This window comes from Opisthocomus hoazin, chromosome 21, assembly GCF_030867145.1.
Source record: "Opisthocomus hoazin isolate bOpiHoa1 chromosome 21, bOpiHoa1.hap1, whole genome shotgun sequence".
NCBI classification, from domain to species: domain Eukaryota; kingdom Metazoa; phylum Chordata; class Aves; order Opisthocomiformes; family Opisthocomidae; genus Opisthocomus; species Opisthocomus hoazin.
This window is the reverse complement of record NC_134434.1, coordinates 1,967,427-1,990,429: the sequence shown is the minus strand read 5'-3', so window position 1 is coordinate 1,990,429 and position 23,003 is coordinate 1,967,427. Positions and strand designations below refer to the sequence as shown.

Here is a 23,003-nt window from a genome sequence, read left to right as displayed (position 1 = left end):
GATTATTTTATGGTCATTTTAGAGAGAGGACCAAGCAGAAAGCTATCAGTCCCAATGTCCTGGGAAAGTCTGGGATCCAAATGGTACAACCGATGCGCGATTAAGTAGCGCTCTGGTTTTTTGGCAGGAGCAAAGGCTGTAATTGCCCCTGCAGCTGCAGCCACTGATTTGAAGATGTGTTTGTGATGCTCTAGTGGGGCTCTGCTCTTTGCAAGCCTGGATGGAGTCCAGCTCACTGGGGGCATTGGCATTGTGTCTCTGCCCACTTTCTATCTCTCTTCTCTCTGCGTGTCACCTTCCCTTTGCTTCCTCTCCTCTGTGCCTTTGCATTAGGCTTTGTCTTCTCGTCCTGCAATGACCTCTTTTTCTCCTTCAGCGTGTGGGAGATAGTGGGCCAGCAAGGTGGGGGGCTCTCGGTCCTGCGGACCTTTCGGCTCATGCGAGTTTTGAAGCTGGTCCGCTTCATGCCTGCCCTCCAGCGCCAGCTCGTAGTCCTCATGAAGACCATGGACAACGTGGCCACGTTCTGCATGTTGTTGATGCTCTTCATTTTCATCTTTAGGTGAGCACTTCCAATTCCGCGTCCTGAGGTTGCTCTGGGTTTTTAGGTGGGATCCCATGGCGAGGTCAGGAGATGTAAGAGTCCATACCAGGACATGGCTGAGCAGAATGGCCCCAGGAACAGCATTGTTAGCCAGCACTGGCAGCGGCTTGCTGCCCTAAATTCTCTTAACTCTGGCCAAACGAGACATCTGTCTTTGCAAGATGATTTACAAGGGACATATTTCAGCTGGATGATTCCTTGACATCACCCCAAGACAGTGGTCCCATCACTTACCGACTAGCAGAAAGCCCGGTGCTAAAAATATTGCCAAGGAGAGCGCGATGTTCCTAAAATAAAACCAGCCATGATGGTGCTTGTGCTCTTGCATGGCCTCTTCTTCTGAGACGTGGAAATGTTAGAAATGGTCTTGGTGTAGCCCTGAATTTTTGGATTTTGGCCTAGATTTTGAGAAGAGCCTGTCTCCTTGTAACAGCTAACTCTGGTGTTCCAGCAATCCAGGCACTGGGAAGGCTGAAGAAAGCCACTGTCTTCCACAGAATGGTGTCCCTTCTCCCAGTGAGGTGGTTCACTCCAAAACCACCGTTTGCAGCTGTGGTGCTCAGTAAAGCTGCAAATAATTTGATTAGTCAGGTTACTGGCCAAGAGGAGGGGAAAACAAATGATTCTTTTAGTATCAATCTAAAATGAAAGGTATTCTGTTTTCTTGTCAAAGCTGAAAAAGCTGATTTGGGTCCCCTGATATGTCTCATTCAGGCATTTCACAGAAATCCTTTTGTCTTCCTAATTCAGTTTAAGTGTATTTTGCTGAAAATGTGTCATTGCAAAACAGAAAGTCAAAACATTTTGTTTAGAAAATGTTGAAACACAATATTTTGACTTAAAAAAAAAACAAACCAAAGCAGAAGAAAAAGAAGGAACGGGCGTACTTTTCAGTTGAAACTTTTTGAGAGATTTGACCTAAATTCACAACTGATTTGCATGATCTTGAGACGTGTTTTTTCAGTGAAAGAATGATTCATCTTTAAAAAAAAAAAAGAGAGAATTCCCTGGGTGAAATCTGGAGCCAGTCAGGCTTGGTGTGTGATGGCTGGTTTGTACCGTGGTCCTTGTGTTGAGCCCCTGCTCTCCCTCCCGTGCAGCATCCTGGGGATGCACCTCTTCGGCTGTAAGTTTGCTTCAGAGCGAGACGGTGACACGCTGCCCGACAGGAAGAACTTCGACTCCTTGCTCTGGGCCATCGTCACCGTCTTCCAGGTACAAAATGGAAAACACCACAACTCCTGTGTTTTTAGGGGCTGCGAGGGCCGGGGTTGTTTTCCAAAGCGTCTGACAGACCTTAGTGAAGCTCCTTGCCGTGGAAGGGAGAGGACCCAAAACCACAAGTGCAGGAGCACAGGGGTTGTCAGACCGTTTTCCAGAATAAATGAGAAAGCTCACGAGGAGGGGCTGCCAAGGCTGGAGGTTCTTGCATTTGCAGGGTGTGGACTGGGTGGGTGAAAGTAAGCATAGAGGGTGGAGATGGTGAGGAGGAGATCAGGACCACGCGCAGTGATGTTTTGACAAAGAACAGAATCTGTTTGAAGCCCGTAACTGAAAAGTGCAGGTTTTTGTTCTAGCAGCTCTGAACTCTGTAACTGTGGGATCTGTGAGGGACTTTCAGCTGTTCTGACTGACCGAAGGAAAGGTCCAGCCCACGCGATGTTGCCCTCGCTTATGGCTGAACACGTCCCTTGGGGGTTGGGGGGTTTGGGTGGGGTCGTTACCGGTAGCATGGGAGTCACGGTCACTTTGGTCCTGTCTCTGCTCTGGCTTAGAAGTTGGCTTGGGCCACATTTATCGTCCTGTGGTTCTAGCTATGGTGGATACCCCCAAAGTGGGGTGCTTGTCTGGTCCATCCAGAGTGCAGATACCTGGACAGGGTCAGGCAAAACAGCATTCTATTCTACAGTATCTCCATTTTCCTGATACCCTTCCTCTGCAGATTTTGACCCAGGAAGACTGGAACAAGGTCCTTTACAACGGCATGGCATCGACCTCCTCCTGGGCTGCTCTCTACTTCATCGCTCTCATGACGTTTGGGAACTATGTTCTCTTTAACCTGCTGGTGGCCATCCTGGTAGAGGGTTTCCAGACAGAGGTAATGTCCTCGTGCTCCTGCCTTTGCTTTCTTCTAAAGTTTCAGGGCCTCCAGATCCTGGAAATTGGTTTCTGAGATGGACAACAATACGTTTATAAGAGTGGTACTTGAAAAAAGTGGGGGAAAATATTAGATCTTCTTTCTTTTTTTTATTTTTTCCTTTCGTCTTTTTCTTAGCCACGGTGCAATTTAATACAGAAAGCCCTCTAAACGAAAGGCTTAAATGAAAAGCGTTGTTAGCATTAATACAGGAGTGGGAATTCAGCGGTGAGTCAGGCACTGCGGATGGGATCGCTGCTATCATGGTGTCTTTGCAACAGCTCTCACCGTGTCTGTCAGCCAGATTAAAAGCCCTTCCTGAAAACTTACGCAGGCTGGTAAGAGATTAGTGACAAGATGATTTTTTTCGATGGTATGCGTTCGTGGAGCTCTTCCCGTTTCCAGCCCTGCACTGCTCTGCACACTTTAAAGTCCGTGATTTCTGGTCTCTGCCGGCTGCTTCCTCGGGCTGCGAACTTCCATGAGACATCCTGGATTGCCGGAGGCTTTCGTGGAAGGGCTGGGGGGGGCACTTAGGTTTGAACTCAAGGCTTTTTTTCATCCTCCGCCCTTCCCAACTGTCCAACTCGGAGCAAGTGAGCATGTCACCTAGTGCCCAGAGTGGGGGACCTGCGATGCCCACCCACCCTCTGCAAAAATTGTCCGTCTGTCCAAGAACATCAGTAAGGGGAGGGGACCTTTACACCCTGCCCAGGGGGTTGGAGAGGTAAATATAATCTAAAACTGCTCACTGGGGTCTGCTTGTATAGGCTGTGCTTTTACATGCTGTCTCTGATTCTTATAAGCATTCTGAGGTGGTTAAATATTATTTAAGGTTTGTTGCTTGTGTATCATAATATCCTACCGCTCTATGAATAGCTATGCACGGAACCATTTTTATTATTATCATCATTTTCAGAGCACACTTTAGAGTTAAATTAATGGAGTCATACCAGGAGATAGCAAGGAGAAATGTTTTTTTATTGTGGTGTATCGTCTCTCTCCGTGTTGGTGCTTTTTCAATTGTTGTTGTCGTAGCTGTTTCTGTCTGTAAATCCCCCCCACCGTTCAGCCGAAGGGAAGGTCACTGCCAGGTTCTCCCGAGTAGCACAGTGTTCCTTTGCCAGAGCGAGGAGAGGCAAAAAGCTCCTTGTCTGCTTGTGATGACGGCTTCGAAACCGAACCTTTGTCTGCTCAGTCTAGCAAATTGATTCTCTGAAGGTCACCGAAGCGGGAGCTCACCTGCTGCACCCGCTTCTCAGAAAAAAGGACGCAGCCTTTAAATGCAGCAGCCCCTCTGCCAACCCCTGGTCCTCGAGGGAGGCTGACACCTCTGGTCCTTGGCTCAGCCTGGGTTTTCGTGCTAGAGCATCCCCGTGCACGCTCCCGCTCCCGCACGCCCGGTTCCTGTTCCCTGGGCAGCAGTGCATCCTGCGCTTGCTTGGCAGCCAGCTGGTACCACGGCGCAACTCCTTGTACATTCATGCCCTGGCTTAACGCGCTGCGAGTTTATTCCAGGAACTGTGTCATTGAGGGTATGTCTTGCCTGGAGCCGGGGAACCGCCTGCAGCATCCCCCAGATTTGCTTTTGGCTGTTTTTTGCAGCGGCGCTGCCTGATCGCCTGTCCCTGCTTCTCCTCTGCCAAGGCAGCACCGCTCTGGTCCAAGCCAGCTCCAGGATTTCCACGTAAGCTGCAGAAGTGCTTAAAGTGCAGTGTAAATCAGGGAGTAACTTCTGATTCAGGAAAGCACTGAGACAGCCTGAAGCCAGCGATGCTCGTGCCGATACGGAGAGGCGAGTGCAGGGACCAGGACCCAGCGCAGCCTCCAAAGATCAAACCCTTTCTGGCCAATTCTGCCCAACCACGGCAAGTTCAATGAACTCAAGCTGGATTTCTATAATTTGTGACTGATTACAGTCCTATTTTATATCTCAGGCTTTGATGACAGTATTTTAATAATAATCTTTCTTCCACGTCCTTGTTATTCTGAGTTCTCCACGTTCTGCCAGTAAATTGCAATGGGATCAGGAGATCTCTTGGCTCAAGCCAAGTTTCCCGCAGCAGACGGGGAGCAAATGTCTGCTGGAGGTCAGGAGCCAGGTCTGGCCTTGCTGGTTTATCTTTATTCAGCTTTGCTGGAGTGTAGCTTTACGAACAGATCTCGTTCTGGTTTTTGCTAGCCAGCGCACAAAGGATCCTCTCCTAAGCAGAATTAATAGAGAGATCATCTCGCACTGTAAACAGAGCCCAGCGTCTCCCTCCTGTGATTGCACTTGACCCTTCTTCTCAGTTGTTTTTTCTTTTTTTCCATTCTCCTTCAGATTTCTGGGCTGAAACACAATCCCAGGGCTGCTGCCTTTATCTCCCTGGTCCTTGAGTGCCTTTCCTCAATCTGCAAGCACCTCGTTAATTTTAGAGCGTGGCTTTGCAGCCCCAGTTGCCAGGCAGCAGCTGTATGTAAGCAGTTGAGAAACAAAAAGGACCTGTTCCAAACTTTAAATACTGAGCAATGTATTTTGCAGCATTGAGGTTTGGGGGTTTTTTTTCCTCCTTTCTTTTTATTTGGTAACCTGCTTCTCTCTTGCAAGAGGCGCACGTAGGACGTTATGCAGGGTGGTTATTTTTGACTGCGCGTTCTCCAATTTAACTCGAGCCTGGTGCTGGTGCGGGGAAGGTGAGCAGGGGACTCCGTTTGATCCAGCTGCTGATTTGAAATTGCTGCCTGACCTCTCAGGTCCCTGCCCTGGGGACTTCTCTCTGAAGCAAGCAGTGACTCCTCTTTGTCAGGCAAAGTCCTAAGGGACTTCCTGATAATATGATCTCCAAAGCGTTTTCTTCCATTGGTAATCCTCCCGGTTTCGTGTCCCCTTGTCCTCAGCCATCCTTGCTCGTGGGTTTGTTCCCTCCCCTCCTTTGTGCCCATCTTCCTTCCCAGGACCCTCCAGCACCTCCGCCCTTTCCTCTGCAGGAGGACATCACCTGCTCTCTGGATGTAGCATCCGTGGAGCAATACGAGCTTTGATGACTTCTGAGCTTCAGCCAGAGGGAACAGTCCCTTCTCCTGCAGCAGGGATTTTTGGATGGTGTTTTTCTTGCGTCCTTTACCTTCTGCATTCCTATTGATTTCAGTGGGATTTTCCTTGTGAAGGAAAAGTGTTTCTTTGTGTTCTTTCAATAGCTTTTTCCCGTCTCTCTCTGTTAGAACCAAAGACTTTAAATTAAGTGTCTGTTACATGGCTAGCAAGACACTGTTGGCCGATCCAGATCCCAAAGCTGATCAGTCTTTCTTAAACTCTTCATCCCAGCCTAGAGTAGGATGATTTTTGCATCCCATGTAGCAACCAGGAGGAAGATCCATTGCCCTGTAAGCAATAAATTAAGCTGGTGGGACAACCTATGCCCTCCTGCCATGGATGAAACCTCCCGCAGCCCTGTGGGATGGGACCAGGCACGGCCAAAACCTGCCGAGGAGCGTTGGAAGAGCCACCCCCGAGGAAGGGGAAAGGCAGCGAGGTCAAAAATGCCTTGAGCATTCCAAGTGGGTAGGGAAAGACTGACTTCTGGTGCTGCGAAGAGATGCTGGAGTCATTTGTGTGGCAAAGCTCCCCAGGATGGGGCTGTGCCCCCCTGCCCACAGACCCCTGCCATGTCTGGGCACCCCGCTGATTTAAACGAGCGTCTCCGTTAACGGGGATGAGGAGGGATCGGAACTCACGGCAGATTCTGGTGGCTTTCTTTAAACTAGGTATTTCACCTGGCTGTGAGAGGGCTGATATTGTGTTAATCAAACATGCATTAAAATCCTCCATTGCTGGTTAATGAAGGCATAATAAATAAAGATCCTATTATGCCGCTGCAAAAAAAACCAATAATCATGTTTTCAATAATTAGCTGGTGTTTCATTAGCACAATTATCACTTAGGAGCTGAAGCAAGCTCTGTTTGAAACACTTAATTTAAAGGTAAGGCTGGTCCCTTCAAAGGGCTTTGCTCCATCTGAGATCTTCCACCCCTTCCCTGAGCCGAGCGGAGTGGGTGCCCCAGCCCAGCTCTCCATCGCGGCCGCACGCTGCCCTTCCCCTCTCCTTCCTTTTCTCGTGTGTTTTTTGACTCCCCTCTCAGTCCTGCTGTTGAAACTGTGAAAACTGAACCCCCCCCCCTTCCCCTTCCTCCCCCCTCCCTCCCTCCGTTTCTCCTTCAGGAGATCTCCAAGCGAGAAGACGCGAGTGGGCAGTTAAGCTGTATTCAGCTGCCTGTCGACTCGTCGGGGGTACGTACGCAGCACGTCCCGCCGCCCGCCGTGGTTGTCTCTCTCGTGGTGCCTGGTCACACACCGTGGTGCTGTCCTCATTGTAGTAGCTGTCATTCTTTTGGGGGTTGTTTGGGTGTTTGGGGGTTTCTTGCTTTTTTAATTTCTTTTCTTTTTTTGTTGTCCTCATTGTTGACTCAGCCTTGATTTTAAGTCCCTTCCTTCTCTGGGGGAGCCAGGTAAATTAGGGTGGGTGCTTTGGGGTGGCTGATGTGGCTCTTGCCAACCCCTTTCTGGACACCTGCCCTGGGGAAGGCTCCCCACGGGGCTGTCGCAGCCCCCCCAGCGTGGTCACATCCCAGGGCCCTCCCTAGGGATGCGGACGGTGCTGCTGAGTGCTGGGCATCCCTGCCAAGCGCTCCCTGCGTCACGCGGGCAGCGGACGGTGCCTGGGAGCGAAGGGACCTGGAATCAAGCCTGTTTGTGGCCACGTGTGGGGAAAGCCCCGTGCTTGGCAGGACGGGGTAGGACGGCAGCAGCTGTGCTGTGGCGTGTCCCAGAAGGGCTGGCCGGGATGCTGGGATCTCCGGCGAGATGCCGTGTTACAGCGGGGGTCAGGATGTGAAATGGTCCCGTTCAGGTCTGAGGAAGCCGTGGATCTCCAAACTGCAGCACATCCCAAACCTTACTCTTCTGCCAACCTCATCTTTCTCTTTACCAGTCCCTTCCCCTTCTATCCTTTCCGAGAAGTCTGCCTTTTCCTCAGCACAAAAGCCCTTTCCCATCGTATCCCGGTGCGTCCGTCCCTTTCGGTACAGGCTGCTTTAGCCACTGTGCCGTCTGGTCCATCTTGACGTACCCTCGTTTCCCAAAGGATTTTAACTCCCTGTTCTCTCATAACCCCTTTTCTATCCAGAAAGGCAAACTGGGAGTGCAAGAACAGGTAATGGGCAGCAGCCCCAGCTGCGAGATGCTTGCCTGCACCATACTGAGCCTGGCACGGGGTGTTTCGGAGGGGATGCTTTCTGCCCTCCAGACGTGGGGTTTGGTGCTGGGGAGGGGGGTGGGAAGTCCCTGTATAGCTCTGCTTTTCCATCTCAGCCCAAATCTCATCATGCACCCTAAAACTTTCCATTGGGCTGTTAAAAAGCACTCCAGGAATACAAATCACATAAAATTCTTCCTGTTATTTATTCCTTTTTAATAACTCAGTAGGGAGAATGAGTAATTCCTGGCAGGCCCACTGATGGGCTGAGCCGGGAGCCTCGCGGGGAGCGTACCTGGAGCCAGCTGGAGCCCCTCTTCGTACAGAGACACGGTTGTGACTCCAGCAAAGTTCAGGCCAGCCTGACTTTACTGCTCCCCCTTGCAAGGTGCATTCCCGACCTTCGCAGTCTGGGTCCTGCAGGACGAGCTTCCCTGAATGGCGCAGAAGTCCTGGATCCTCAGAAGGGGAAGTTTTGAGCCAACGCTTCACATCACACTCTCTCTTGCCTTAAAAACATGTGTCTGAGAGTGTCCAGTCTGCCTGGAAAAAGTCTCCTTAACCATTTAGTGACCCCATGGGGGGAGTATTAGGGCTCACCCCTCTGGGGTTTTGCTTAACAAAGAAGTGCAGGGCACTGGACCTTGTGTTGGATGCCATCTCCTCCTCCAGTCCTAAGCCGGGCCCACTCTGGGTTTTTACAACTAACAGGTACCCAAGCACCAAACCTCCACAGTGCTGGCCAGGGCTCCCGGGGGCAAAGCTTATCCTTGGTGGGGTTTTCTGGGGCTCCTGGTCTCTCCCAGCTGAAGTGAGGGTCTGCTTGGCTTCTCTCATCCCAGCATCCTCCCTCCCTTCCCACCTCTCCTCCATCATGACGGGGCTTGGTGCCCTTTGCCAGAGCAGTGGTTTCAGCCATGAATCCTCCTCTTTTGGATGGGCACCATTCTGGCGAGCACCATTGCCCGTCAGGTGTATCTCAACTATACCACACCCTAAGCGCCTTTCTGCAGTGCCGATGGACAGAATCAGTGGGGCGTGCAGGAACATCCCTAATGGGGGCCGTGCTGCAAGACTGAGCGAGAGCCCGGGCACCACGCTACCAGCGATGGAAACCTCTCCTCTCTCCTCCCGAGGATGGGCCCGTGTCAAAGCAGGCAGCTCTCGCTCAGCCCCCAGCATTTGAAATGACACAGAGGAATTTAAATCCCCCAAATGATACAGCATGAATCCCCCAAAACTTCTGCTTCTGTTGTGTGTCGCAGCGGGGAGGGGAACGGTCACCCAGGGCAGTTGTTATCAGGTTCTGCTGCCTGGATCCTCTCTGTGCTGGTGGGGCGTCCATCCACACGTGCCCATTAGCTGCGTCGGAAAGTCGGGGTCCCTTGTGCCCCTGCTGAACCCCGGATTGCTTCATTGAAGCATCACTAGAAACAGCCACACCCAGGGAGTTTTAAGCCATAGTGTCTAAATTAAGAGAGATGAGTAGGGTCAATTTTTGTCCCCAAATTGCTCATCAGATACCTGTCCTTCCCCGACATCTGCCCAGTATGCAATTCCAGCAGCAAAACTGAAGCAATGGTTTGTTGTTTTCTGATCCCTTTCTGGGGCCGCGTTTGGAGCCAGAGGCAGTCTGTCTCCCTGGGAGGAGGTTAATTAGTCTGTGGTATAAATATGTGCATGCGTCATTTTGTGAAAGGTGATGTTGCATCGTGGTACGAAATTCAGTGGACCCGTAGGTGTGGTGTTGGAGACGGGAATCCGTTTTCTCAGAGGGGTGTCCGTGCACGGCGGCCCTTCGCCTTTCTTGCTGAAGCTCTCTGTTTTGCTCCAGGGTGATGCTTCCAAGTCTGATTCCGAGGGGGATCTCTTCCCCCGTAGCCTGGAAGAGGAGGGAGGACTTAAGAAAAACTTGTCGAATCCAGCCTGTGAGTAACAACCCCGGGAGGACGGGCCCTTCCAAAGAAACCTTGCTTTGCTGTGAAAACAAAGTGTCCCGAAGCAAAAAGCCCTCAGAGAGAGAATGGTGTAGCCTGAGCTGTGGCACGCTCGATGTTGCAGCAGGCTTGAGGCGTGGGGTGGGATCGTGTGATGCAGACAGGGAGAGACCTGATGGTATTTGGGCTGTAATCTCCCTGCCGAGCCCGAGGTCTGGGTTTTCGGGGTGTCTCTGCAGGGGCACAAGTGGAGGAGCCAGAGGGAAGGAGCATGGAGGGAGCCCGGCATGGGCAAGGAGGGTTGGAGCTGGCGGGTTTTGGTTGGAGGGTTGAGGGACAGCAGATGACAGTCTGCATCTGCTATCCTCTCCCATTGGCACCTGATCCCATTCCTGATTTGCATCGCCCTGCTCCCGTGCCAGGCTGAAGGACGGCTCTCCAGAAAGACTTTTTGGGCCCATCCTCCTGATGCTTAGAGGAGAGCCGACCCTGCGCAGCTGCTTTGTCTGCCCGGGCGCAGGCTGTGGATGTGTCCCTAGAGGTGTGACACCTAAAACCCACTTGTGTCTTCCAGTGATGGCCCTGAGCGACCACCCAGAGCTGAAGAAGAGCCTGACCCCCCCCCTCATCATACACACCGCTGCCACGCCGATGCCCATGCCCAAGAGCGCCGTGTTCGGCGATGCAGCACAGGGCTACGAGTCCCGCCGGGCCAGCGGCGTCTCCATGGACCCTGCTGCCTACGAGCTCAAGTCCCCGGTATTCACGTCACCTCCTCCCGTTGGGTTTACGGGACTGTCTGTCCGTCCATCCGCCCTGGCTGGCGCAGCAGCAGCCCAGCGCGGGGCGGGTGGCAGGGGGCTGATGTTGTCCATGTCCTCCCCGCAGCCCAGCACCCGCAGCTCCCCGCACAGCCCCTGGAGCGCCGGCGGCAGCTGGAACAGCCGCCGCTCCAGCTGGAACAGCATCGGCCGGGCCCCCAGCCTCAAGCGTCGGGGTCAGAGCAGCGAGCGCAGGTCCCTCCTCTCCGGGGAGGGGAAGGAGAGCTCGGAGGAAGGGGAGAGCTCGGACGAGGAGCACTCCAGCCGGGCTGGCAGCTTCAATGGCTCTTTGCCTCATCGCATGGAGTCGCTGGAAGCAAAGGGCTCCTTTGACCTCCAGGATACTCTGCAGGTGCCCTCCCTGTACCGGACCAGCAGCATGCACAGCAGCCGGACCTCCGCCTCCGAGCACCAGGACTGCAACGGGAAGACCTCTCCGGGCCTGCTGCTGCACCAGCTCCACCTGGATGACCTCCGACAGGACTGCGATGACTGCGACGATGAAGGCAACATGGTAGGGAAATGCCAAACGCTCGTTTGGGCTTTTTTCCTTGTCGAAGCGATGCATGTACCGCGCTCAGGGGCACACGGGTGGGTGTGAAGCAACAGCCCACCGCAGGGGCTGGGTCTCACCAGAAGAGCACCAGAAGGTCTCTGAGCTGTGGATGCCACCAGAAGTGGGGTTGGCATCGTATTAAGTATTCCAGTGTGGTATCAGATGGTTCATGATGGAGAGATCAGGGCCAAGGTCTCCAGGTTCCACTAAAGTCTGCAAAGCAAAGGCTGTCTCTTGGAAATATATTCTTCGCTGGTTTTCCTTTTTTCTTTTCTTTTTTTCTTTTTTTTTTTTTTTTGAAGAAAAAAGTAACTTTCCCCACTCTCCAACCATTATTCAGCTTTCTGCGCCCACGCACAGCAGCAGACAGTTCCTGTTGACATCAACAGGCAACAAAAGGGCAGGGCTTGGCCCCCCATTCCCATGGCAGCGTTAGTCCCGTAGAGACGCTGGCAATTTCAAAGGCTTTGCATTAATTACAATGTGAAGAGGCATTAGGCCAACGAACGTCTCTCTTTTAAGGGGCTTAAAAGTGCCGTTTAGGAAATGTTAGCTAAAAGGGTTGCAAGCACAGGGAACTGACAAGGGTCCCTGGCTCTTTTTCCATGTGAATGTTTTGTGTTTTAAGGGAATAAAAGGAATTTGGCTGCTTTTCCAAGGTTTTTTTTTTTTGCATGGCTGGCAGAGAGGGGCCTGAGCTGGGCAGCAGGATGCTTGTGGGGAATGTCCCATCGGGACGCCGTTGGGACAATTTTGGAGGGTTTTAGGATGTTTTCTGCCCTTCCTAGATTACCTCTTCGTTTCACTTTGCCTTGATCTCAGGGTTAAAAATTCGGTGGTCTGATGTGTTGTCTCCGGGGGGTAACTTGGTTTCTGTCTGGCAAAGGGACAGCTCTTGGGTAGAGCCGATGATGGGAACCGGGCTGGGACTGAGAACAGGAAAGCTGCAGTTTGTGGACATGATTTTACTGTATTTCACTGAGTTTGTTGAATGAAAATGCAATTTGGAGCACGTGGAGGGATGCAAAAGGCAGCAGTGACTCCAGAGAAGGAGCAGGAGGAGAAAGAGAGTTAGTGCTGGCAGAATGGACTCATTCAGGCGTGAACTGCCTTTAAAAAAAGCCATTATCCCATTACATCTCCAGCATAGATCCTCAGCCTGGGATTTTTACTGATTGTCTTAACCTGGTTTTTAACCTCCATTAAATAAATTGGATTTTTAAGAAAAGGAACAGTAATTATTTTTGGGAAAAGCTCTATTAAAAGTAATCAAGAGACCATGCTCTTTATTGCCAGCTAGGGATTTATTTTTATGCTCTAACATCTGCTGCTTTTTCCAGCTCACCTGGTCCAATCATCCCACAGGTCCCTTCCTTTCCCCCTGCCAGATCAGAAGCCAGCAGCCCCCCGTGTGCTGGACATCGTGTGACAGGACATGTCAGCCCTCTCCTGTCCCACCCAGCCCCACAGCTCCCGCCAGCGCCCATGAATGAGATGCGTGTTTTTAATCTCTATTATGGCGCCTGGTTTTGGCATAAACCAAGTATCTTCTTCTGTGTGCCAAGGTCTGGCCAAGTAGGGTTGGACCAAAGGGTCCCTCAGTCTGCTTCCATGGAGTGCTCAGAAACAAATGCCTAGGGAAAGAATAGGCAAAATAAGCTAATTAAATCATGCCCCAGCCCATGGTATAGCCACAGCCGGGACATCCACGGCTGGCTGGTGCCTTTCCCCATTCTCTGAAATACGTACTCGCTGCAAAGCACTCAACCAGACGGATGGGAAAATATTGCTTAGATTAGTGAAATGAGTCCCCAGGTTGTGGAGTCCCCTTTGTGATTCCCTCCTGACGTTTAGGGGGATGCTTTGCCCCTAGATTAGCCTTGACAAAGTCAGAAAGAAAGTGATTATTTTTTAAATGGAAAAAAATAAAATTCAAAACTCTCCCACCAACAAAAGAAGAAAAGACCTCGACTGTTATTCAGATCAAAGTAATCCTAAATATGCCCTTCTGCAACACAGCCTCACATCTCTCCTTGCTGGCTGGTTTTGATTGCCTCTGTGCAGAAATAAAAGGAAGTGCAAAGGCTCCATTTGGATCTCCCAGGCTGCCGTCCTATTAGCGCCGCTCTGCTGCCTTCAGTGAGTTTATTCAGAATTTACATCCTTCTGAGGGGCCAGAATCGGGCCCCTTTATAGCTATTTTCCCCAGAAGTACAAAATCAGGGGACTGAAATCTGTTCTTCATTGCGTGAGTGCAGACAAGGAGGAACTTCACAGAGAGGGCGAGCTGCTGCCTGGTTGGGTTCCCGTGGCTGTGACCGAGGTCAGGGATCTGCTGCGAGGTCTTTGGTGTTCACATCTGCTGGATTTTGGATGCCTTGGCGTGCTTTCCTATCCTAGAAAGGGGAGAAAACCTCGAATTGCGGACTGCTTAGAGTGGAAAATAGGGAAATATTGAATCTACATCCAAGTGTGTCCCCTCCTCCCAGAGGACAAAATCCTCGTTGCAATTGCAGCTCCTTTCCCAGTTGCTTATTGCACTTTTTTTTCTGTGGCTTGCAATCCAGCCACTCCCCAAACCATCTCAGCCTGCCCCCGCTGCATTTTTAACATTAAATAATCGGGTCCCAAGTGCCTCCATGCAACTTCCAGCTTGCCTGGAGCTCCGTTGCTGCTCGTGGAGCATTTTTGAGCAGTCGTGTGTGTCCCCCCCCCCCTTATAATAAATCTTTTATAAATCTAAGCCTCTCCCTTACCCTGAGGAGTGCATCGGTGATCTTTTAAAGCCAACTGCCTTTCATCCTGCCCTCAGAACTACATTAATATGTGAAAGTCCTTAAAAAAAAGAAAAAAGCAGGAGTTGATCCGCAGCTGTGGGATCGGAGGGCCCTCTCCGCACGCTGCTGGGTGAAGGCAGCACCGCAGCATCGCAGCGTGCCCTGGCCCCTGCCTGCGTCCCAGAGAGGGACTCTGGGTGCTCTTAGCCAGGCAGATTTTGTCTAAGTCACTGGCAACTGAATTAAAAAGTAGTTTTCTGCTCCCCCCCCTCCTTTATTCATCCTGTCCAGGTGTGTTTTATGAACAAATAGATATGATTTAAACCGCATAACTGATATATTGCTTTGAACATAATGCAGGCTTAAGCAGCAATCAGCTTGATTGTCAGCAGTTGATGCGCGTCTGGACCTCGCCGAGAAAGCGTTTGATGGGACTTAGGCTGGAAGTGCTCGGGTTTTATTTTTCAAATATCTTACATTTGGCTCAAATTAACTGAACTGCACAGTTCCACTGGTGGAAATCTGGAGTAATTCCTTTGACTTTAGATTTCTGTGGATGTGCTTGGCCCCGTTCAGAGCAGCCGGGCTGTGTCCCCAGCTGAGCCCTGGTGCTGAGCCCTGGTGCTCGCCCTTACTCTAACACGCTGAATAGAGAGACATGCTGGAAGATCACTTTTTGCCTTTGTTATCTGATTTAGCCCACGAACAACAAGCTGCAACAATTAGCCAAACCCCAAAATATCTTTGGCATTAATACTGGACAAAAGGAATATAAAGAAGCATTCTGTGCTGCTGACGCATTACTATTCACTACAAATCCCTATGATAAATACCAGAACTGCTTTGAATAATAGACACTTCTGGAAACCTTCCAGCTCGCAAAGTGAACTGGACCAAGTCGCAGCTTTTACTCCATGTCCAGGGGCTGGGGTAGCAATCGCTGTTCTCACCGCAACTTTGAGCAGACACTGGATTTTTATCCATTTATTTGCCTTTGTTAAATCTATGGATAATTAAACTAACTAGGCTGCTCGAAGGGATAACCCAACCCCAAGGATGCATGCTCTATTAAATACAGTTTGGAGAGAAGGGAGCAGTTCTGACTCCTTGCCTGGAGTTGGGAAAGGGATGTGAAAACAGCCAAGACGTGGCCAAAGCTACTGGTGTGCCATGGCATGTCATGTGTTTGCGCAGAAGGAGAGGGAAGGACAGACAGCTGAAGGAGAGGGGTAGCAGGATGTAGCTTCTTCTTGTTAGTCAAAATTTTCTTGTTGTTTTCACAAGGTGGTTTTTATTTTCTGAAGGGTTCAGGTTGTTACCAAGTGCTTTCATTAAAACGGACACTACACTAGCTATTACCCATCGCTAATGAGACCCCTGGCTGAGTGCGTATAGGAACAGAAAGCACTTCTTCCATTCCGCTCAATTACCCTAACAAATCCCATTTTTACAGTCCACAGTACCTCCATTTGCTAACAGTTTGGCTCCAAACGAATCCCCCCTCCCTGTTTCCAGGATGAAATAAATAAAAGTGCCTCAGCCCCGGGGTCCGGGCGCTCCTGGGGTGCGAGCAGCGATTCCTGCGCTGTTCTCCGCACCCCTCTGCGTGCCCACGGCTCTGAACATCTGCAGAAGGAAGCTTCAAAGAGCCTGTGCAGCCACGTTTCCACGTGTGTGCCCATCCAAGCCCAGGTGGTAACAGAGAAACAGGGGTAATGAAAGAGCAAGGATTTGTTTTTATTTGTCTGTAAATGCAAAGCACTGGAATAACATTGCACACACCAGCCCGTGGGTTTACCTTCTGGTGCTTTGATCTGGAAGGGCTGGGAAAGCTCTGGCGTGGTGGGCGAGATGTTCGTCTGGCCCAGTGGTGCCCAGTGACAGGACAAGGGGCAATGGGCACAAACTGAAGCAGAGGAAGCTCCAGCTGAACCTGAGGAAGAACTTCTTCCCTCTGAGGGTGACGGAGCCCTGGCCCAGGCTGCCCAGGGAGGCTGTGGAGTCTCCTTCTCTGGAGATATTCCAGCCCCGCCTGGACAAGGTCCTATGCAGCCTGCTCTGGGTGACCCTGCTTGGGCAGGGGGTTGGGCTGGGTGACCCACAGAGGTCCCTTCCAACCCCTTCTATTCTGTGATTCTGCTGGTTGTCCGTGCTCAAGATGCTGGCTCTGCAATGCCAATTGGATTAAAGATCCTGACCTCCCCTTGGAGACCTACGGATGAGAAGGCGACAAGACCTAATCGAGAGGCTGTTGAAGCCAGGAGGAGGCTTCCCCTCAGCATCCAATTTTTCATGTCTTTAGTTGACTTGTTAGCCAAGGCTTTGACAGTCTGGCCTTCTGGCCTTAAACGACCTTGCAGATGGTCTAAGACATAAGTATGTGTGGCTGACAATGCTCTGTGATTTCAAGTAGGAATTAATTTGTGGGAGTCGGATGGCCGGTGTTCATGCAGAAGGTCAGGCTGGCCACGATGTTCTGGCTTTATAATCTCCCATCTAATCTGTTCGTGCCGAATGAGAGGCAGATGCTCACCACTGTGTTCCTGGACCAAAACTCAGGTCCCAAATGATCTCTTCAGCTTTCCAGTGGTGCACAGACATAGGCCTTGGCCCAGCAAGCAACAGGAATCCCTCCCTTTGGTCTCTGTGTAGCCTCTGAGATAAGCTTTACATATTGTTAAACTCTAAATGACAAAAAACCAACAAAAATAACCCCCAAAACCTTAGAAGATTCAGGCAAGCATCTGATGGGTATCTGGAGGGACTGAGCCTGATCAGAGTGTGTTGTCAGTCGTCTGGGCAAGGATTTTATTTATCACATTTGTCCTCTTGGCTAACTGTGTGCCAGATGCAGTTACTGTGGAGGAAGAAGCAAGACCCCAAGTGACACGTCTGGGGCTCGCAGGGGCAGCACAGCCCTCACCCAGCTGCCAGAGCTCCTTCCCCTGCCCAGCGGGGTCTTTTTGGGGGAGATCATTTGATTTCAGCTTTACTGAACACTTGGAGATACTTGTCCAGTGAAAAATTGCCCAGAGTCCTTTGCTTGGAAGTTTTGGGGGTTCATTGTTTTAACAGTTGTCTCTATGTTTTCCTCCTGGTACGTTTCTGCTGTACATTTTTCTTTAGAGCAAAAGGGACCGCATGAAGGCATGGGTACGGGCACGTCTCCCCACCTGCTGCAAAGAGAGAGACTCCTGGTCTATCTACATCTTCGCCCCTCACTCAAGGTAAGGCAGCCGTGCTGCAGCAGCGGTGGTGTGCCAGGCATGGATGCCCTCATTACGATGGCTCGCTCTGCCCGTCTGTCCCAGATGGGTCTCCGTATGTCAGTCCACAAAACTCCCAGCCCTTCCCCTGCTCCAGCACTACATCGGGGTCACACAGCAAATGGCTGCTGGCTGCAGAACACCACTCTGGGGTGGGCATGGCCCTGGCATAGGAGTGTTCAGTAGAGACCCATAGCCCAGGACATGGCTACAGCTTGATAAAGTTCATCGTTTGCTTCGTCAGTGATGCCAGCGCTCTGCAAGTTTTTCATTCAATGGAGCATGGGGAGTTTGAAGCAAGGGGGAAGGTGCTGCATTAAGCAAATAAATCTGAATTTGCTCCCAGTGCACACTTAGAACACAGCAAACAATACTCCTTCACCTCTTAAACCTCCCTGGACTTCTCTGTCCTCCCCCTTCCCTTCCTTCCTCTCCCAATAACCCCCAGAGCACACCCTCTCCTTGCCTGCAGGCGCCCAGCTCTGCCCTTCCCAAAGCCCAGCCGTGCCGGGGCCATCTGGGCTCCGTGCTCTCTGACGTGTTCCTCTGGACATGCACCCACGCTCAATGAGAGTTTTGTGTGATTGAGCTGGTGGGCCCTGGACAGCGTTCGAGTTCATTCATACAAAGATTAGAGAGATTTTCAGAAACAGACTTTGGGAAATGTAATACGGTATTATAAATCCTGGGTCAGCGTACAGCCATCTGTCACAATAAATAGCTTCTGTCCCTTTGTTCCGTGTGTGCTCAACTCTTACAGGCTTGTGGGGAGTATTTCTTCCTTTATTTAAGGTAAATGTGCGCACTATGGACCAGGCAGGGGGTCAGATCCAAACCTGGCCACGTGTCCGAGTTGTGGAAGCAGCTGCTCCATTTCAAGTGACCCAGAGTCCCCTATGATCATTACCAGGGCTTGAAATTCCGTAGCCCAGTGCTGTAGCTCAGATCCTGTTCTATTCATACCCTGATCTGCCTGCAGCATGCGGCTCTGCCACAGAGGGGATTGGGAGGTTGTAGCTCATCTGCTTTGCAAACAGGAGCGCTCCATTCCCCTGCCATGCACTGAGCTGCTGCATTTCTCCCCAGCCAGTCGAGCATTAATAGCTAGTCTGCGCATCCTCTGTTTTCTTCTTTTTTCTCGGCAGATTCCGTCTGATGTGCAATAAAATCATCACGCACAAGATGTTCGATCATATCGTCTTGGTGATCATTTTCTTGAACTGCATCACCATTGCCATGGAACGACCCAAGATCGAGCCTCACAGTGCTGTGAGTTTCCAAGGTTAACCTTTTCCTGGGCTCCCCGTGGAGCCAGCACCCGTGGCTCGGACCCCACTGCTCTGCACTTGGTCTTACTTTCTTTCTCTTTTTTAAATGGGAGCTGCCAACACCCCCTGTGTATCCTTCGAATTCGGTACAGCAACTCTCCTGGTCCCTACCCAGCGTCCTTTGAAAGCCCAAGAGCAGAGCTCATGGCCTGCAGTGTATCAAATATCCTATTTCTGCAAGTACGATCGAGGTTTTAACACATGACATAAGCATGACATCTGTCTCAGTTTCCTCCTCTGATAAACCTTCAAACACTTTTCCTCTCTCAACACAATGTTCGTTTCTTCCATCTGTTCTCCACGGGCATGTATGTGTGGTGTGAAGGGAATAGGGGAAACTGCTCACTTCATCCTCTTCTCTCCCCTTTGTGTATCAGCTTTGTTGTGACACAAGAAAAAACGAATTGATACATGCACTGTAATGCCATTTCCCCAAACCATTTTGTTTTAATAGACTACGTAAGGATTTCTCAAACCAGACCCTTACAGCACCAGCATCCATCAATCAGAGGGGCAGAATCCTCCTATTGCTCTTTTATTTAAGCAAAGATTGTGGCTGAGAGGTACTGGGCTCTTGCTGATGTGTTGCAAAAGACTGCTCATATCGCAATCGTGTAGAATCCTGCTTTGTTGACGTAGGCGTGTCAGGCTGTTCATTTTTGTGGATCTTCAATGTAAGACCTGGAAAGTGGAGTCTTGGCTGCTCTGTTTCTATTTTAATCTTTCCCTAGTAGTCCTCTGACTACTAGGGAAACTGAAATAGTTTGCCCAGTGTCCTAAATCTTGTATTTTGGCTATTGTGCAGTCATGGTGCACCAACTTGCAGGTGCAAGGACTCCCGCCAGCCGGTCTAGCAGCAGGAGATCACCCTGCTGTTCCCCAAGTGGAGCACCATGAGGATGTCCCTTGAAATCCCAAATGCTTCTTTGGAGCCCCTTGCTGTGTCCTCCGAGAGTTGCCATTGAACAAGGCTGGCTCCAAAAGGAACTGTAGCTGCATAGAGATGAAGGAAGTGGGGTGACAGGCAGCAGTCAGAGGAGTCCACGGCAAAGAGCTGTAGCACGAAACCCCAGAACTTCATATATGAGAGAAGGATGAGCACTGGGAGAATGCAGAGAGGAAAGGAGACGGGGACTGGTGTGAGGTTCGTCAGCATCAGGTTATAACCAAGGGAAGCAAAATGGGTCATCCAGGGCTGGAGCTGAGCCAGACCCCAGTCTGGGAGCAGCAGGGAGCAGAAGGGGGATGCTGAGCAGTGGGGCAGGGAGCAGGGGAGCCAGGAGGAGTGCGCAGGCCTGGCCTGTGCTGATGGAGCTCTTATCTGGAAACCGAGAGGGTTAGTTTAGCTTGAGTTGTTTAAAATAATTGTACTTTGCTTCCCCGAGCTGTGGATTTTCTAGCTGCTTCAACTGAGTTCTCTTTCCCTGTCCCAGTTTCAGCTGGCTTATCAGAACAGGGGATGCTGTTGCTAGCCAACATGCGCTCCCCATCGCAGAGTGCACGACACGGGCCGGGGAGATTATCCTTCAAAATAGCCACACGCTTGCCAGAGAGCAATGTAATATCCTCAGTCTCTCCTCCATCCTATTGCTGTTTTATCTCCAGCTCCACAAGCAGGTCCCTACTCTCCTTCTCCTGCACACTGCCTACCCCCCCCCAGCAGCCTTTTGTGTGGCAGTCAGCTAACGGCCGAGATGTTTCCTATCACAGCTCAGGCAATCACAGTGCAGGTCTAGGACCTAATTAATTATGGACCCAGTATGGAAACAAGCTACTGTGTGATTCCTGAGTCACTTTCAGTAAATCATGATCTGGCAAGCGAGAGAGTTGCCAAGGTGTTTTGTCTTGTTTAAATTGCATCTCATTTTGAGTGAGAGATCTGCATCTCTTACAGGACTGCTCTGTAGGGAGAGGCAGAAATAAATCCAAAATTGTTATTAGCAGAACTGGGGCTGGTTCAATTGTATGCGCGCATGCATACATGCACATGCATCATCTTTCCTCCAGCCTCCGCCTTCTGCTGTCCATTTCTCAGTACAGGCAATCAGAGATTGTTCAGGGATTAGGGAAAAGTGTAATTTATTTAATGATCATCATTAAAAAGAAAGGTTTCTGCTAACTACAGATAGGGAACCAGTCCATGGTCTCATCTGTAATCACAGGCTGCTATTGCAGAGCGGTGGCAGTGAGGACTGCGTGGTCTGGTGGATAGCACAGGGGACTGGGAGATGAGACTGTTGGGCTTCACGCTCAGGTCTAGTCTGTGGCTTTGGGCAAGTGAATCAACCTTTTGGGGTCAGGTCTCAGCTGGCGTAAACCCCCAGAGCTTCACTGGCTTCGGTGGAGCTGTTGCAACTCTTGCCAGCTGCGCTTGGGCGTCCCGTGGGTCCTGCTTGCCTGGCAGCACAGCCACTCTGATATTGACTGAATTTCTAGGAGAGTTGGGAGCTCAGAGATATTTGCACTGTGCAGTGACGTCTGCGGGCGAGGGGCAGGTAGAGATTTGTCAAACGTGCTCCAAGTGGGGGGAGATCTCCCTGTTTCTGCTGGGGGTGGGGTGGGGTGGGGATTTTGGGGGCAAATGGGGGGATTTGGGGGCAGGTGCCGGTGGCTGCCGCTGTCCATGGTGCTGACACAGACCCGGCCGCTGGCAGCGCTGAGCCCCGCAGAGGGTTATTGTCTAAATATTTGGATTTTCTCCTCTTTGTGAGCAAACAGTCCGAGAGTTATTTCAGCACAGAAGCTGGAGAACAGTTAGCAACTGCCCAAATATGCACAGGGAGACGTACAGCTGTGGAGAGCAGGCTATGAAACATGGTCTCTCATTTTCTTTTTTATAGGAACGGATTTTCCTAACGCTCTCCAACTACATCTTTACAGTTATCTTCCTGACTGAGATGACAGTTAAGGTAAATGTAGCTGGAGGATAAGTGTGCCTGTATTGTATCAGTGATATTTTATTACTGTGGACTCAAAAAACCCCTAGGTCTACCAGCTATGAGCGAAGTGTATATTTTCCTCTTCTGAATGATATTCAAATACCCACCACATGCCTTATTCTGAGCACGTTTTACATCAGAACAATTTAAGTGAAGTTGCTCTTGATTTTACACCATTATGTGAGCAAAGGGATGCTTCAATTCAGGAATCCTTTCCTATTCAGCAAAGCTCTTGAACACATGCTGAACTTCAGCCACGCAGGTAAGTCTCATTGTCTTCAACAACCAATTGTCCTCAACAACCTAAGCAGCTATGTGCTTTCCTGAGGAGGGAGCGACTTAAGCACGTTGAAACATTTTGCTGGATTTGAGGCAGGAGGCTCAGAAACCCATTGCTGTAAATCTCTCTTGTGTAATTCATAATCATCTCGCAGAACAATTGCTCTTTCTTTGGAAAGTTTCTCTAGTTTCTTTATTTGCAAAGCTTGTAAATGATTGCTTTGGGTCAGCCACTCTGAACCTTTACTCTGGCAGTCTGTAGGAATAAAATATGATCAGACTTTTTATGCTAGAAGTAAGCATGTTAGGAACAGTTTTGTGGAGCTAGGTTTAGCTGCATTAAAAATGTATCAGCTCTAAGGGACAATCTGGGATGTTTCTGCAGAGGTATTTTTATAATTCTGGCAATGTAACACTTTGCTGATTTGTCTAATTAGGCTTCTGTACTGGGAAGCAAATGGACTCACAGACTTGTATCTGTAAATAATGCGTTCTCAGCAGGTTGCTAACTGGAAGAAACATATTGGATGCAAGAGTCATAATTTGTTGCAACTTGGTGTCCGGGCAGGTGGTGGCACTAGGCTTGTGTTTTGGGGAGAAAGCCTACTTGAAAAGCAGCTGGAACGTGCTGGATGGGGTGCTGGTTCTCATCTCCGTCATCGACATCCTGGTCTCAATGGTGTCAGACAGCGGCACAAAAATCCTGGGGATGCTACGAGTTTTGAGACTGCTGAGGACTCTGCGGCCCTTAAGGTAAGCAGAGGGTGAAGAAGACCGAAAGGAGCGTAGGGTGTGTGTGCCAAAGCAGGAGCTGAGCCTCTCCCGCAAGCAGCAGCATTCGTGCAAGGGAAGGGGCAGGCGAGACAAGGGCACGGTGTCTGTCGCCAGCGTAGTGCCCAGCCTCCTGCTGCTCCGCAGGCAGGGAGCGTCTGCAGGTCCTGCAGAGCCGCGAGGAGCTCCGGGCGCTCGCTGTGTTTTGGGACCAGCCCCAAGTGCAGTAGTAAACTGATCAATGCCTCTTTTGCTCGTTAAAACACACATCCCCTGCTATTTGTGTTCTCATTTGCTCCGTGTAAAGTGCAGCTTAACAGCTTCTTCTCCCCCTTTCCTTCAGGCAGTCAATG

General features: G+C 50.5%; 1 protein-coding gene across 18 annotated transcripts in view; it reads left to right on the top strand.

Annotated features, from left to right (window-relative positions):
- CACNA1G (calcium voltage-gated channel subunit alpha1 G) overlaps positions 1–23,003 on the top strand; it is a 154,131-nt gene that overhangs the window by 85,359 nt on the left and 45,769 nt on the right. For 6 of the 18 annotated variants that reach the window (XM_075441246.1, XM_075441240.1, XM_075441244.1 and 3 more), the window contains exons 12-23: positions 377–562; positions 1,705–1,819; positions 2,547–2,702; positions 6,944–7,012; positions 7,908–7,934; positions 9,811–9,904; positions 10,488–10,672; positions 10,802–11,248; positions 17,194–17,294; positions 18,479–18,602; positions 21,502–21,570; positions 22,448–22,632. In XM_075441246.1, coding sequence (XP_075297361.1) covers positions 377–562; positions 1,705–1,819; positions 2,547–2,702; positions 6,944–7,012; positions 7,908–7,934; positions 9,811–9,904; positions 10,488–10,672; positions 10,802–11,248; positions 17,194–17,294; positions 18,479–18,602; positions 21,502–21,570; positions 22,448–22,632 — 1,758 coding nt within the window. Of the gene's footprint in view, positions 1–376; positions 563–1,704; positions 1,820–2,546; positions 2,703–6,943; positions 7,013–7,907; positions 7,935–9,810; positions 9,905–10,487; positions 11,249–17,193; positions 17,295–18,478; positions 18,603–21,501; positions 21,571–22,447; positions 22,633–23,003 lie in introns of all 18 variants that reach the window. The other 12 variants (XM_075441249.1, XM_075441256.1, XM_075441243.1 and 9 more) reach the window with 4 other exon arrangements.